We start from the raw sequence: 17,219 nt of genomic DNA, 5'->3' as shown, positions 1-17,219 counted from the left end.
GTATATATAGTATGTTGTTGGTAAACATTATTTTATGTCTTACTTTTAATGATTTATTTACAACTTTTTAAAAAACAGTTGGAAGTTTTAAAGAAGGTTTAACTATGATTTATTTCATCTGCTGTCTCCTAGTTGAATAAAATAATGTTGTATAAGCTTTTTAACATACCTAATTTGATTAATTTGTGCTGGTTGATGTATTTTTTATTGAGTGTGGTCTTTTTATGTGTATTTTTATGTTTTATTATGTGTTATGAGGTCATATAATATTTATATTGAAAAAGTTTATTGTTGCTTCTGTTTCTTCAATTTTTAATCTTTTGTTAGGATGGATGGACTCAATGCATTTAATGTTGTAGCTCTGATACCGTCTGGCTTCACATAAAGATATAGCAATATTTCCGCCTTCTAAGCATTGCTGAACAATATTTTTATGCTCAGTGCACCAGTCCATGTACCCCACCAATTGCACACCACTAGTGAACGTGTGACTACCCTCCATTAATAGTATTGCAGCACATATATTAAAACAGCCAACTCCCTCTGCTATTCCTAATTAATGCACTCTTTCTCGGTTGGCACTACATTGTTTAGATGTGTTTTGTTTCTTGTAGGTTTCTCCCATTTATGATTTTGCTTCTTTGCCTTTTTAAATCCTCTTTTCAAGTTTTACTTTATTGTGTTTGTATTCAGTTGTTTCACAGGTGGAACACCCAGTGGTATATACATGTTTTTTGATATCAGTAAGTGTAACTTATTGGTTGAACATCACTCATAGACTTCATTAGTAAAGTAAAAGGATATTTATACTCATCTCTGCTGAACCCTTGATTAAATAAATTGTGGTTTGTCTTCTTTTCAGAATAAGGACTCATGGACAACCATTACACTTTCTTCAGTATGACATTTCTACAGACTTGAGACAATGTTTACTTCCCCCTTTTTGTTCCAGTAGAGCAAGGGAGTCCTGGGTTAGTGGGACCATGGAGGCTTTCTCCTAAATGTGTTGTTGAATTTGAAATTTACTCTTCATACTCGTGATTTTCCACTCAGTGTCAAGAAAGCAAGTCTGGTTTCCATCCTTCCATTTTCCTGAATGCTATTTCCCAGGTGAAAAATTGTTAGTTAGAATAGCACAAGTCTACATGAGATTCTCCTTATAATATCAGATTCAGGATGACACCTTCCTATTTTTACAGGTGTGTGCAGTAGAGACCTGAACCTTCTTGTTAATTCTGGTTGCAGGAGGTTTTTTCCCTTCTCCTACAGTTGAGTTGGGGGATTTCTTCTGCCTTGTACTATCAGCAGTGGGGCATAATGACTGTTTCTACAGCTGAGTGAATGTTCCTTGTCCTCCTTGTAATTTCGGATGCAAGATGTCTCATCCCTGTACATATGGTTAGATGAGTTATGCTATTGTTCTGTTCTGTTAAGGTCATGTTCAGGCAATGCTATGACCCTATAATGCAAGGTCAGCTTGTGCTTCTTGCTTCTGTGGTGACTTTGGTTGTTTGTCCAGTTTCATCCAAGAGCTATCTTCCTCTTTGTAATTCTGATTGCTTTTTGTATGACATTGTGTACTTACAGCTAGGGTTGATGGGTATACATATAACACAGTCCATATGCCATGGTAATTATGTTTATGTTACACTATATTTGTTTTTATCTGTTTTCATCCTCAACCTCTAAAAGCCATGGATGAGTTCTGGAACCTCATCTGTCTGGTTGAGTATCTACCTAATTCATTCTGATTATGTTTTATTATGGATTGCACCTCTTCAAACAAATTGCACTTGTGGACATCCTTTTTTCCTACTTATACAAGATTAATTTCCTGCTTCAAGGGTGAAGAGAAAGAACATGTCTGTTCCAAATGTAATGTGATACCTCTCAGGTGTGCTTTGATTTTATCTTAGAGCACACCTGTTAGTTCTGGGTGCTGCTTCTCACTTTATTTCAGTTTTGAGCCTTCCACCTTTGCAATGTAGGGTTCTAAGTTTTTGTGAAAGAAGGTAAAATTGAAAGATAACATTTTCTTACACTGAAAATGTGTTTCTGATGGGTACTTTCCTCCACTTCCCACCCTTCATCTCTGTCATCAGTGTTGTTAGTGAAGATTAAGCAAAGGAAGATAGCTGTGCCAATATAGTTGGTGCAGTAATATTGGTGGAAAGTAGTCAAACTTTTTATGCACATTCAATAGTGGCATGAAATTGATGGAGTATATAGACTGACGTACTGATCATGAAAGTCTTTCCAGCAATATATGGCAGAAAAAGATTTAGTTAGCTGTATATGTATAAAAGTAGGTATCTATTGGAAATACATTTGTAGTGCAATAAAATGTGACTTCTGTTCATATTGATTATTAACTCTATGTAGTATATCCATCATGTATGCAGGTAACAGAATAAAGCTGTTTGTATTGCTTTTGTTTCTATACAGATCATTAATACGTTTACTAGAGTGTGTGTCAGAGGACATCCCTCACTAAGTCCATGATTTTAATGTAAAATTATCCTAAGAATACAAAACAATTGAAAGTTTCAAAAACATTCAGACACTTTAAAAAATATTAAAAGAACATGCCAAGTCCTCATTTGTATCATAGTTGCCTTGATTTACAAATATTTTTTATGTATTAAGGAAAAGGTGTAGTTTTACTTTCAGGAATTTCTAAATACCTTGGAGATGTGCTTGTGTTACTTAGTTGTTAACATTATTCAATGTTTTAAAGTTGACAATTTAAAAAATAGTTGGCTTTGTTTTTAAAAAGTTTGATTTTCACTGCTTTAGTATATACATATGTTTGTGTAGTTTTGACATTGCTTGTTCATTTTGTATTCATCTTGTATTAAATATATTAATTTCCTGATATTGAAAAAAAACAATGTTTGAAACTTAACTGATTTTTTAATGTGTATAATTTTAAATTATTCAAACTCAATTTAATTTTTTATTTAACTGCAGTTTTGATTAAAAAATTCTTAACCTTGTAAATACAAGAAAGTCAAAGTGCACATGTTGCAATCTTTTTACAAAATTATTTTCAAAAGGTAGTTTATAATTCAGTTTTAATATTATATAAGTTTTAATTTGTTAATTTCAAAAGGAAATACTTAGATTTATTTTTGATATTTACTTTTATGTATTGCTTGATACTTTTTTCCAAGTTGTCCATTTCAATTTTTTTTTTCAACCACTATATTATTTTCTGAGTGCCCAAGGTCTAGCAGACTTATAAATTAGATATGGCTGAACTGAACTAGAAATGTACAACATTAAAGAACAAAATGGGATATTTTGATCTGTCTAAGCCATCATGTCCAATACATTAAACTATACCCTTACAAAAAAAAAGAAAATCTTCAAAACAAGCCCTTGTAATTTTGATGCTAATCAAGCTTTCCTTTAAACTGTCTTAAATGAACTGCATTCACCACATTTAAGGCAACCCATGTCAACCTGTTAGAAAAATCACATTTATTTTTCTTGCTTTGATAAGTTATATGCTGTGAACTGACACATACATTCCACACATTAAAATGTAATGGTCAATCTCACTATTCATTGGTGAAAGAGTAGCCCAAAGGTTAGTGGGGGGTGGTGATGACCAGCTACCTTCCTTCTAGTGTTTCACTACTAAATTAGGGATGGCTTGCACAGATAGCCCTCATTTAGTTTTGTACAAAATTCAAAAACAAATAAATGATTAGACATGTAACAGACTGATGAAGTTCTTAAACATGCCATTTACTTTCATTATTTGACAAATTTATGTAGATAAAATTTATTGTTCAGAAAGTATCTAAGAAAGCCTAAATACATATTGCTGTTTTTTGATACTTTACTCAGATGTAGTAGTGGCTTATTTTCGGAAGAAGTTTACAGGGTGTTTGCATAATGCCAAAGGTATTCATGTAATGTTGTGTTCATACAACACTTAAATCATTCATATATTCAAGAGTGCTCTCTTAACCCTGAAATATTCATGTAACATTAAAAATAATTGTAAAATTATTCAGATAACATCTTATATGTCTACATGATAAGTACTCGCTTAACACCAGTATACTTTTAAATATGTTAATATAACATATGAAAACGTTTTTATTTCTAATGTATTTTTGTTGTTATTCCTTTTTCTTAGATATTCTGGGAAATGCTTACTTGAATTTATTTTTTGTGGCTGATCAGAGTCCAAAAATTTTAAGGCAAAGTATGTCTGCTTATAGTAGAGCAGTAAGTATTTTTTAAACTGATTCCTGTTTTTATTTTCCACAAACATTAAATTAAATATTTGTTTTAACTATGTTAGTGCTAATACCATTGTTTGGCAGATTTAAACTTTATATCATGATGGTTTCTTAAAATTTAAGTTAAAATATGCCCTTTGAGCCAGAACCTTGAAATTGAAAATACATGAACATAAAGGATACAGTTGTGTATTTTAAATGTTAATTTTACTTAAATAGGACAAGATACTATCTTATCCCAGTCTTTTGAGAGATAACAATAATATCGCTTGAACTATCAATAACAAAAGAAAAACTTTTCTGAGTTTGAATGTATTATACACTACACAAGAAAATATATTGAAGCTGTGTTAATGTTTACAGATAAAAATCTCACATATAATAGATTATTTGCACAATGTAGTTCACCCTTTCAGTAATGGAGTAAACTAAGCACGACTTAATCGTGTAGACAGTAAAACAAATATTTGCTCATTTTTAGGACAAATGTTTTGTGTTTTATAAATCATATATTTATTTCTACTTATAGATTACAATGTCTAGAAGGTTAAGTGAAATATTTTACAAGTTTTATTGAAAGCACTGAAAAATGTCTGGTCCTTCTCCAAAAGATTCTGTTCCTAAAACATTTTGTGTGGTTCATCAAATTACCTGTATCTGCATAGTAAATATATAAGGCTTTTTCAGTATTAATTGAGTGAGATTTCTGCCATTTATATATATAATAAACGTAATCCAACATCTAAGCACGCCCTCTATATTTCTACTCTCAATTACACAACCGCCTTCAAACATGTGGTCAGCTATTGGTTAGGTACCTCTTCCTTTGTTTGTGAACATGACGATGACTGAAGAAGGTCAAAACGTTATTTCCTCTTCTACATAGAATATTCTCTGCCCATACAAGCCATTTTTACATATATATCGTACTTTTATGTAAGATTCTAATTCTATTGATTGTTTGTAGATGAGTGATCCTGCAGCAAGATCAAACGTGGACCTGCACTATAACAGAGCAGTAGTGAGTTTTATGAAAATTTTTCGATCTGACTTTTTGTGCAAATTGTTTCTTAAATAAAACCTCACTGAATTTCATGCTATTGATATAGAAAGATTTTTGTATGAAATCAAAACAGTACTCCAACTCGTGTGGAATGAATTTTAAAAGTATCTCAACAAATTGTGTTTATTCAACTTCTGTTGATAAATTTCATGACATAAATTTTGTACACCATGTGTAACATACCAAGGTTGGAAAAAATACTTAAATAGCATGTTCAGGATTCATTGTTGTGACTAGTATTTATTAAATAAACTGTTCCATGCTAGTTTTGAATCAGTTATTCTAAAAATAGTTTCTTCTGAGCAGTTATTTTTGTTGCATCACTTCAAGTTTTATTTTTAACTGTGGGATTCCAATATTAATAAAGTAATCATAAATGCATTTATATAGTGTTACTATGTATAATAAAAAAAAGTAGTCACAAGATGATTTTTTTTATATTTTATTTATAATTTCATAAACCTATGACATTTTAACATTAAAATTCTATAAGGTGTACATTAGTGCAAAGCTACACAATGTGCTGTTGTTGTTAGTCCATAAACTTACCACTGACCCACCTGGAATGAAATTTGATAAGTTGGTTTACATTTGTGTGTTTAATCGATAACCCAGAGGAGTTCTACTAGTAATAACTACATGTTAATGTAAGCTCAAGGTATGATGGTCTTAATCTGAATGTACTTCATATTTTTTGTTGTTTTCCTGCACTTTATCTTTCAGGCCATTTTGTGTCAACTCTGATGAGGTAAAGATGATTTTTTGTGTGTACTTAATGATTGCTGCTGGATGTTTATTTGTTGCTACTTAAATTTCTTTTTAGCTTTTCTGTGTAGTGAGATAACTAAAGAAGCAGTGCATTATAATCACTTTATTTATTTTTATGTTATAAAACTTATTTGTTAGTCTGCAATGTGTCCAAGAAGAATGAAGTACTGTGCTCAGGATTGCTACTTAATTTTACATTATTGATTAATATTTTACAGGGTTTAAAATATGACGAGGCTTACAAAGAAGCATTGGAAAGTTTTGAAAAAGCTGCCTCATTAGATCCACTGTGGCCAGAGCCTGTAAAAAATATAGAGAAAATTGAGAAGTACTTACAACAAACTCAGCAGATGGTCCACAATAAGGTAATGTTCATGTTTAATTAATGTTGTGTTAAGATTGAATATCTAATCCAGGGGAGAAAAAAAAATGAAACTAACATGACCTGTTCATAAAACTACTAAAGAAAGAACTGTATAGAAGGAACAATAGTCCATAACAATAACCAACCCACAATATCTTATAAAACTACTAAAGAAATAACTGTATAGAAGGAACAATAGTCCATAACAATTTCCACCCCACAATATCTTATAAAACTACTAAAGAAAGAACTGTATAGAAGAAACAATAGTCCATAACAATCACCAACCCACAGTATCTCATAAAACTATTAAAAAAAGAACTGTATAGAAGGAACAATAGTCCATAACAATTTCCACCCCACAATATCTTATAAAACTACTAAAGAGCTATATAGAAGGAACAATAGTCCATAACAATTTCCAACCCACAGTATCTCATAAAACTATTAAAAAAAGAACTGTATAGAAGGAACAATAGTCCATAATAATTTCCACCCCACAATATCTTATAAAAATACTAAAGAAAGAACTGTATAGAAGGAACAATAGTCCATAACAATTTCCACCCCACAATATCTTATAAAAATACTAAAGAAAGAACTGTATAGAAGGAACAATAGTCCATAACAATTTCCACCCCACAATATCTTATAAAACTATTAAAGAAAGAACTGTATAGAAGGAACAATAGTCCATAACAATCACCTACCCACAATATCTTATAAAACTACTAAAGAAAGAACTGTATGGAAGGAACAATAGTCCATAACAATTTCCACCCCACAATATCTTATAAAACTACTAAAGAAAGAACTGTATAGAAGGAACAATAGTCCATAATAATTTCCACCCCACAATATCTTATAAAACTACTAAAGAAAGAACTGTATAGAAGGAACAATAGTCCATAACAATCACCAACCCACAGTATCTCATTTCATCATAAAGTAAGAATTTCCCTTTTTTTATCTTTCTCTCTTTATTAAATGATCTTTCAAATTATGTTAGGCCTGGTTTTGCCAGGTGGTTAAGGTACTTGAGTCATAATTCAAGGGTCGTGGGTTTGAACCCCTGTCACACCAAACATACTTGCTCTTTCAGGCATGAGAGCATTATAATGTGATGGTCAATCCCATTATTCATTGGTAAAACAGTAGTCCGAGAGTTGGGGATGAGTGGTGATGAGTAGCTGCCTTCTATATAGTGCTACACTGCTAAATTAGGGACGGCTAGCACAGATAGCCCTCATGTAGCTTTGTGCAAAATAAAAAAAAAAACACATCTTTCAAATTAATTTAACAAACTGATTTCAATTTTTATTTCTTAACATGTTCTAGTACAAGTGTTATAAAATTAAATTTCAGCTAAAAATTCCTTCAAAAAAGTGTTTCAAGTTTTCCATTTAAATCTTGTATAAACCCAATAAACAAAAAAATTTACAAGTAAGCATAAGAATATTTATATATATAATTATGAAAGGTGTAAGTAAATGCTTGTTTTCCATGAATGAAAGTAGCCTGTTCCCTATAATACAAGAATTACAAACAACATATGAAAGTGATATCCAGGCTAATCAGTAATTTAGTTCTGTTGTTATAATGCACATAATAAATGAGAATAAATCTCTATCAGCAATCTATGGTGAAAAAACTTCAAAAAATGTAAAAAAAAAAAAAATTTATTCATTCTTTGTAGCTACAAAAGACCAAATTTAGATGTTATGTGTATCTGTTTTTACCTTTATTTATATGCATTATTATCATTATAATGTCTTATGTACCATAAAACACACTTCTTGTCATAATTATGACATTTTGATTTATTGTCAAAAACTGAATTTCTTATCTATAAACTTTGTAGGGAAATCAGAAAGCTAGAAAACTTCAAAATTTCCTGAAATCTCTCAAACCCCACCACTTAGGGCCTTATGGAAAAGATGGTTCCTCTTCTTCCACAGGCAAGAGACATAACATGTTTCAGCATATAAAACTTTGTCAGTTGCTACCTGGAGTGAATCAGGGGAAAGTTGTGCTAGGAAAGGTGGTGGGAAACATTGTTACAGAGGATGAAGTGCCTTTGTAAGTAACTTAACATGGGATGAAGTGCCTTTGTAAGTAACTTAACACATGTTGTATTTTGTTAAATTCATCATTTCTGTAGCCTGAAATAAACGTTTCTTATAAAAGAGGAATGTGTATGTTAAAAGTCTGTCTCTGTGTGTGTGTGTTTGTGTGAGAGTATTTATATAGTAAAACCTATAAACTACAACGTTAATAATTTGTTTAGCTCTTTTTGCTTGGTGGATGAAGATGAGTCATGTGTTTCAGTGACTGTTTACAACATAGCTGAAGGTAAAGGAGTAATTATTGGAGATTCGGTAGCCATTCCAGATCCTGAAGTGCATTCCGTAGACTTCAAATATAAAGATAAGGTAAGATAGAGTGTTTTTTTATTTTCCTTTTTCAAGTTTCAGAAAGTTTTAAAGATAAATAAAAAGTGTTTTTAGTAATTCTTTAGTAACTAACCAGAGTATATGTCTTTACCCAGAGTTTTTGTATCAAGGCAAAGTATATACTGACATGGATAGGTTTTCTTACAGTAAATTATAGTGATTAACTAAATGCTAACCATGGAGCTCATTTTCTTAACATGTTATACACATATATTACTAAAAAATCAAGAAATACATATGTAAGTCCTTTTAGATAGTACAGCTGCTTTTGGTCTCTGGGTAATACATGTAAGATTGTTTAATACATAAAGTTATGAAAAAATTACATATTTTTAAATACAAGGAACCATACTGAATTATATTATTGTTCTTAAGTGTTCTTTCTGGTGTAATTTCACTTATTAAAAATAAAATACAAAGATGTAATCACTGTATTACACAGTATGTTTTATCAAACTTGGTTTAAAGTAGTGTTTAAACTGATGTGCTGCAAATATATTTCTCTAATCTTAGATATATTTAATTTGAGAATTATGCTCTCTGTTTTTAACTTTTTTACTAGTTATCGGGATGATATTATGTTAACCATCTTGTTTCCAAGAAATTAGACATTTCTTCACCATGCTGAAAATGGTTTTAAGTAATGTAATGATTTTCTAGTAGTTATGCAGTTTTATATATATTGTTAGTATGTGTAGGTGAGAGTATAAAAATTCAGAAAAATCTCCTAAAAACGTGGGAACTTCATAGAATCATAGATGGGGCGATCATACTTTAAAATCTCTGTAGGCATGAATGTGTGATAATTAAGAATAAAATTCTGTTCAGTACTGAAAGATATCTTTATCCTGTTAATATGAACAAGCATTAAATGTGCTTCAAAACTGTTATTTATTTTGAAAGATCTACCTGTATTAATAATTACTGTGGAAGTCTGTAGGTGTAAAATAGCCATGGCTTGCTGTTACATGAAGATCCAAATGTAATTCATTAATATACTTTCAGAGTTTGTATTTATGTACTAAAGTATGCCACAAGCATACTGCTTTAACAGAGTGCTAAAGTTGCAGTAATCTACCATATAGAAAGCTAAGATTCCATGTAACAGTAATTCAAGTGTACAGTGCAGTAAGGGAGAGGTGATTTAGATAGTTCCTACTAAAAAAGTTAACATCCAAACATGTTCTATACTGATTTTTAACAGATATGTATGGTTACAAAATTAAATGTATCATATTAACCAGAAAGCCCAGCATGGCCAGGTATTTAGGGTGCTTCAATTGCAGTCTGAGTGTTGTGGGTTCAAGTCCCCATCCCACCAAACATGCTTATTCTTTCAGCCATGGGGGTATTATAATGTTACAGTCAATCCCACTATTCATTGGTAAAAAAAGTAGTCAAAGAGTTAACTGTGGTTGGTGATGACTAACTGTTTTCCCTCTAGTCTTTCACAGCTAAGTTAGGGACAGCTAGTACTAACAACTCTTGAGTGGCTTTACATAAAATTAAAAAAACATACCAAAAAACAAATCATATTTACCATTCACACACACACACATTAAAGATGATGGTTTTGCTGTGAAATTTCAGAGACTTAGAAATGTTTTTGGAAAATATATTTATGCTTGTATGTATGATATGTGTGTGTGTGTATATATATATATATATATATATATAATGTTGAATAAAGTCTTCTTACATTTATGTGAAACCTTTTACAAAGTTTAAATTCCTTTATCTTATTTTTCTGCTAAAATAAAGCTGAAAATGCACTTTTAACTATTTTTTGTAAAAAATGCATGGCTATAAAATATGCAAAATACAACAGAACATGTATTGTTTTTTCTTTTGGATATAAAGCATTACCAGTTCACGAATATCCGTGTCAACACTCCATTGAGGCTTGTTGTGAATGGAAGAATTCTCAGTCATGACAAACATGCAGCTGTAAGACTTGATGTCACTCTTACTAGCCAGTAGACTTCAAGTATGCATGTTTTAATGGGGAGAAAAATATATATTTTTATATTGAGTTTCTGGTAAGTAAGAAATCACACCAATCTCATTTTCTTTTCTTTTGTTTTTGGTTAAATATTGCTGCATTTAAAGAAACTGAGTACATGTGTTTAAAACTTGTGTGGCTAAATAAGTGTTATTCCATGGTTGAATTATATAGGACATGCTTCTGTAAGTTCAAATAAAATTATCATAAATTAAGGTTTATATCAACAATACCAGAACACCACCAAATTTATATGAATAGTGAATACAAGTGTCAACACTTTCATGTTTCCTCCTCAGTCCAAAGTGTCAAAGCTCATAGCCAACTGATGTTGTTACTGTTCCATTATTGTGGATTTAAGCCTCATTTTAGGTTTACTTTAAGTGGTATTGTTTATTCACCTATAATTCAAATTATCATATTCATTATACTGGAAAATCAACTTTAAAAAAGACATAGCTTATCATTAGGACTTGTTAAATGATTTTACACCCCAGCAGAATATCATGCCATAAAATTTCTATAAATATACATAATAAGATCTTCATTTTGTTTGATATTATCAAGACAACACATATCTACACACCCAGGAACATTTGTAGATTACGCATTATTTAATACAAATATAAATTTAATTTACACTGGAATGCCAAAATATTCCAACCCAGAAAAGTGCAGTTCTTGTTCAGAACATGTATTTAATATAAATATGAATGTTGACTTGATGAATTTGACTGACCTTCTGAAGTTCAAAACTGTAATTAGATCAAATCGATCGAGATGACAGAGATATGAGCTACTTGATTAAAAAACAACAACAAAGAGCTGTTTTGTGAGCTGCTACGTTGTGACTAAAAATCAGATTTTGTTTAATACTGTGTTTTACTGAATCTCTGTTTGAATTTATGAAACCTTTACTGAGTCAATCTGACTGGCAGGGGTTTTCATGTTAAAAATAATGCTACTTATTTCCTTCTCATGGTTTTCATATTTCATTTCCATAACATCTGAAACTTCCTAAATAATTATCAAAAGCTTTTGGGTTGTTTTTTTTCTTAAGGTGAAACTTTCTGTTTTATCTAACCTAACACCAACTGAAAGGAATTCACAATGTATAGTGAAATGAAAACTTAATAAAATATAAAACAAATAGAATAATACCATTATTCTAATTTTTTAATGCATCATTTGTCATCAGATCCTCTGTTTAATTATCTTCAAAGTTTTAGTTATTCATCTTTTTGTATCTGTTTTGTTTTTTAATTTGTTTTATTACTGTATTTTACTTCAGGGAAGCTATATGTCACTATGTAAAGAAAATGTTTTCATGAAAATAAATTAGCATTAAGTGAAGGCTATAACACAATTAAGTATATAACTTAATGGTAGAAGGATTTTAAAATGTAGTAATATTCTGGTTGACATTTCATAATGTACAAAAGTATTTGTGAAGTTACTACATTTTTAAAGCCCTTTCTTACAATTGTTATATATGAAAATTTGGCTAAAACAGTCATTTGAATACCATAAAATACCACTGTTTGTTTGGACTAGTAGTTTGTTGCCTGATTCATAATTTTTACATTAGAAAATCTTAAAATTACTTTAATTTTTCAATAACTTATTACAGTTTAAAACTATTTTATGACTTATGCTGTCCTAGTTTGATTATGCTATAAATACTCACACACACACATAAATACTAAAGGAATAAAGAAGTATGTTTCTCATTTTTCCATGGGGGGTCAATGTCCTCCCCTTTCTTGCAGGGATTACCATGCCAACAAATAGTTAGATACAGGTCCTGTTACATTGCTAAGCAAAAACTTGTTTATCAATAAGTGTGATTTTTTTCATTAAGTAAACAGTAAGTTAGTCTTAAGTGTATAGTGGCTCAGTTTACTTCAATTTGTCGTAAGTAACCTATATTTTTATAAATATTTGAAGAACAGGCAACTATAATGCTACTTATTGCTTTGTTCTAAATTCTTCATTGGATGGGTTGTTCAAAATTCTGTCATTTTTTCTATCATCACTGGAACTGTGAATTTTCATGAGAAAAAAACATGACCCCATTATTGTTGTTCTTTTTACTCTTGTCCAAGAGTCCTCATGAAGGTTGAAATTCACCAAATTCAACCAAGCCAAGTGACAAGTGGTGAACCACATTTTGAATGACCTTATATTTTTGTCTTGCCAAAATTTACTATTCTAAAATAATGAGAGAAAAAGAGTAACACAGAGTTAGTCTTAAGTTTTTTTCATTTGTACCATAACTATTTTTGGCACTTTGTTTATCTTAATTTTTGTATGTATACAGTATAAGTCATGAATTCAATACGATGTGCTTAAAAGAAATTTCTGGTGAAAATTTGTTAATTAAAATTGGATTATGTGTTACATATCAAATGTTGGTAAAAATTCTTTGTGAGCCAATCGAAATTAGTATCATTTGTGAAATGAATTCATTGTGTATTTTGTGTTTTCATGAGTCTTGTACAATCTTTATATTCTGTTATTCTTGTCATGAGTTTTCTTCCCGTTTTTCTAGTGTATGTATTGTTGCAGGAACACAGAATTTCGTAGATGACGTTTTTGAGATTTTCTTTGGTAGGTTGCTGTTTGTTTTTTACTAGAATGACCCTTAAGGTATTGTAGGATTTCCACTGGACTTCTGTGTTGAATTCAAATCGGTCCATTTTACAAAGTTTCATGAAGAAATCTTGTTCTAACACCGACTGTACAGTATGTAAAAAATCCTATCCAAAAACGTTGTTACAAACTGAGATATGCTTTAAACTCGGCGTTTGGTTTCTAAAATAACTAAGTCTAAGTTTTTCTTTCTGATAATATATTTTGAATACATAGGTGGGAAAGTCCTGCATTGGATAGATAAATCCACACTGGAATTTTTGGCTAGAACAGAATCAGCCCGAAAGAGGTTTGCAAAAAATAAAATTGGATACGACTCACCTGTTGTTTTAATATTTTATTTGATGTTATATTGATCATCTTAAAATGTCTACACCTACATGGAGCTTTATTTTACAAGTTATTACTGGAGATGTTTGAGGCAAAGTCGGGGAAGAAAATTTTTATAAAAGTGATTGAAAATTTTGTGCTGCCACTCAAGCAAATGTCTTTACATAATAACAGATGGAACTTGTGTTTCTCACCCATAAGGTTTATTTATAGTATATGTATAATTATTAGGAGATATTTTCAGATTTAAACAGAAAATTTGTCTTCCTTATGAATAGTAACAAATGTCTTTTTTTTTTTGTTTTTATAAGAGCATAAAGACTTATCATTTGGTAATGTGGACATTTCTTGATAGTAACTAGATTTTAACATGAAGTTGCCTTTACCATATTAACTCTACATGTTTAAAATGCTGTTTTATTTAAACTTTCTCTGAAATGTGACAAATAATAATCAAAAATAATATATTTGACTATAACTAAAAGTCTGTTTTAAGCACTTTGACAGATGGGCATGTTTTTATTAGTTTTGTTTTTGAAAAAAATATATGAATCATGAAATTACATTTATCCTGCAGTAAATTACTGTTGAAGTTGCTTGCTTACTTATTTACCATGAACAAATGTACCTTTTATTGTGTAAAGCATCTTTAATACAGTAATGGTAAGATGTTGCTTCTTTTATAGTAATAAATCAACTAAGCTGTCTTTTGTGATGGATGTCCCTTTAAAGAAGGTTTTATTGTAAAGTATTACTGCCACACGTCCCATTATAATATTACTTGTTTCATTACAAGCTTGTTAAAACAACTGTTACTGTACTAACTTGAAAGAGAGCAACATGTACTGAATGATGAAAAAGTAAAGACAACTTTTTACTGGATTTCGTGTGTAATTCACTTTTATGTCTTAACAAAGTATGTTGTTGGAAGTATAGAAAAGAAGTATATACATTAATTGATGAGCTTGTATTATATTAAACATTTATTTATTTATGAGATTTGTTGAAATAATATATTTTAATCACCCTCAGATAAATTTTAAACAAAATTCTGGATATGAAAGAATTGTATTACTTTGACTACTTCCGTACCTAATGGATAAGTTTTAAGTTAAAAAGTATTTCAGCTTGGTATTGACCAACATGTGACAGTAAGATGTATACAGTATTTGAGTATTCTGACCCAAAGCTAAATAATTAAATAGTTTGCCCCGAAACAATAATTTTGTACTAATGGAACAAAATAATAATCATTACAAGTAGTAGCAAACAGTTGTGTTTGTACAAGTTCTTTTGAGAATAAAACTAATATTTTGTCAAATGGCAAGGAAAAACGAAAAGCTGTTGCACATTTTGCTGTGAGTTGTAAGAGTATATTCAAATGTACTATTTCAATATGTTCATTACATAAAACTGGAATTTCTACTTATGGAAACCTCATTGTGGAAGTTACTTGTATTGATTTATCTGCTGAAAAGTGTTTATCGACATGCTAAATTTAATTTATTAAAAAACGAGTTGTACATAATCAGGATTAGAAACTGATATGTATTTAATATAGAATACTAAGAACACAATAGTAAAATAAAAAATTATAGATACATTTACATGATGGTACTCATTTCAATTTGCAACTGCAATCCATCTGCAGTTAACTTACATGGATGCCATAGGTGTTCTTGTATTGATTATGTTTTCCTTTTTATTATTTTTAACTTATTTATTATAAAAATAATTTGATTAGACCATTGTTGAAGTGGTTGAGAAATCTAACTTCAAATACCAATTTGTTTTCATTGAAAAACTTGTCATGTTACACCAAGAGCAGACACAACTAATGACCATTATCACTTGGGGTCACAACTGAATTTGGATTGCCACAATCTGTGAGATTTGTATTTTCAAAGCAAGTACTTGAACAACAAAATAAACATGCCACCACATTTAAATCTTGCAACTGGAGATTAGAGAGGTATTTCAATTTTAAAAAGGATTGCTCCATTGGTGCAATACCAGCAAAGAAAACTCAACAGTCATATTTAATGGATAGAACTGGAAGACGTTTTTTCAACAGTGATCCTTCTTCCAATTACGAAAATAATTACAAACCCTGAAGAACTGTTATCGGAAAAAACCAAATCACCCAATTTTGGATGTTATATTTCTCAACTTTGTCTCAAAAATGCACAAACCAGAAAACCCTCTGAGACCTATCAATTATCACACCATTAAAAGGCCATTTCAACTTAACTAGTTTTGTGGAAGAAATCAGCCTTCTGACTTTTCCTTGAAACACCGTCAGAGTTAGTTGTGACACCAAAGGCTTTCTTTGGATGTTATCTCGAAGAAAATCTTTCACATTTTAATCACAAATGACACTCTGCAGAATGAACTATGCTCTCTTTGAACTCCATCCTAAAACATACAAGCATTAACACTCCTACGAAAAGTGGGGCCTAATAGGCCCCAGAGCAACTTAAAAGGTTATTAATATTAGGCTAATAATTTTGTATTTAAAGGAAATTGCCATTTAAATCCATTAGTGAATGGATTAACGAGATTCCCACTGTCCCTATCTACTATCTAGCGAAACCACAGCCAGGGGAACAGGCTTGGAGAAATCAGGACTAGAAACGTCTTTTCGTAGGAGTGTTAATACAAACAAATATATTCAGCTTAAAGGCTAATTATATGCTTATTGTAATTTTGACAGCAATACTGTAATCATTTTCAGCTCTGAAATTCGTTAATTTTTTAATATTATTATTTACAATTTAAGCGGCAGCTTCAATCTGAAGATTGAAATGTGGTCATCTGTAACTTAAAACTTATGATCAGAAGTAAAGTATCCAGTGTGCAATTCTTTAATTGTGTTGGAAGAAGAGGTGAATTTTGGTAGGAATAAAAAACCTGCAAATAGTGATAATGACATCACGGAATCAATAATAAAGAGATCTGATAACCAATTACTACACTGTGAAACTAAATATATTTTTTGTTGGTATAAACCACAGGAAAAAACAAAGACTCTGGTAAAAAATTATAACTTCCTTTTGTTGGAAAAGTACAATGTGTACTTTTAACAAAAACGTTTACTGTAATATGAGATCATGTTCTATTTGATGAATGCTCTTTTTTACAGTGACCCTGCAGCGTACTTTCCATTGTTTCATTGCAAAAGGCTATATCTTAAGGCTGTTATGTCCACACTAATACTTTCTGCAAGCTACCAATAATCAATTTAGTGTACGAGGACAGCAGCTTTCTTGTGCCTGTTTAACAATTCAATCACACACAAATTCATAGATGATGCATACATCAACTCGACCAG

At 30.6% G+C, this 17,219-nt stretch overlaps 1 protein-coding gene across 9 annotated transcripts in view; it reads left to right on the top strand.

Moving 5' to 3' along the window:
• The window catches only part of LOC143256715 (tetratricopeptide repeat protein 5-like), a 29,567-nt gene extending 14,797 nt beyond the window's left edge, over window positions 1–14,770 (top strand). For 6 of the 9 annotated variants that reach the window (XR_013031450.1, XR_013031449.1, XR_013031451.1 and 3 more), the window contains 7 exons: window positions 4,151–4,242; window positions 5,224–5,277; window positions 6,306–6,452; window positions 8,313–8,530; window positions 8,739–8,883; window positions 10,765–10,943; window positions 13,775–14,770. Coding sequence is in view for 2 of the 9 variants with exons in the window: in XM_076514322.1 (XP_076370437.1) it covers window positions 4,151–4,242; window positions 5,224–5,277; window positions 6,306–6,452; window positions 8,313–8,530; window positions 8,739–8,883; window positions 10,765–10,884 (776 nt within the window). In the remaining 7 variants the exon portion in view is untranslated. Of the gene's footprint in view, window positions 1–4,150; window positions 4,243–5,223; window positions 5,278–6,305; window positions 6,453–8,312; window positions 8,563–8,738; window positions 8,884–10,764; window positions 10,965–13,457; window positions 13,596–13,774 lie in introns of those variants that run through there. The other 3 variants (XR_013031452.1, XM_076514322.1, XM_076514323.1) reach the window with 3 other exon arrangements.
• Window positions 14,771–17,219: the final 2,449 nt, after the last annotated feature.

The sequence above is a fragment of the Tachypleus tridentatus genome, chromosome 7 (genome assembly GCF_004210375.1).
Source record: "Tachypleus tridentatus isolate NWPU-2018 chromosome 7, ASM421037v1, whole genome shotgun sequence".
Lineage (NCBI taxonomy): Eukaryota > Metazoa > Arthropoda > Merostomata > Xiphosura > Limulidae > Tachypleus > Tachypleus tridentatus.
Note: the sequence above shows the minus strand (reverse complement) of the source record. Positions and strands in the feature narration are given on the sequence as shown.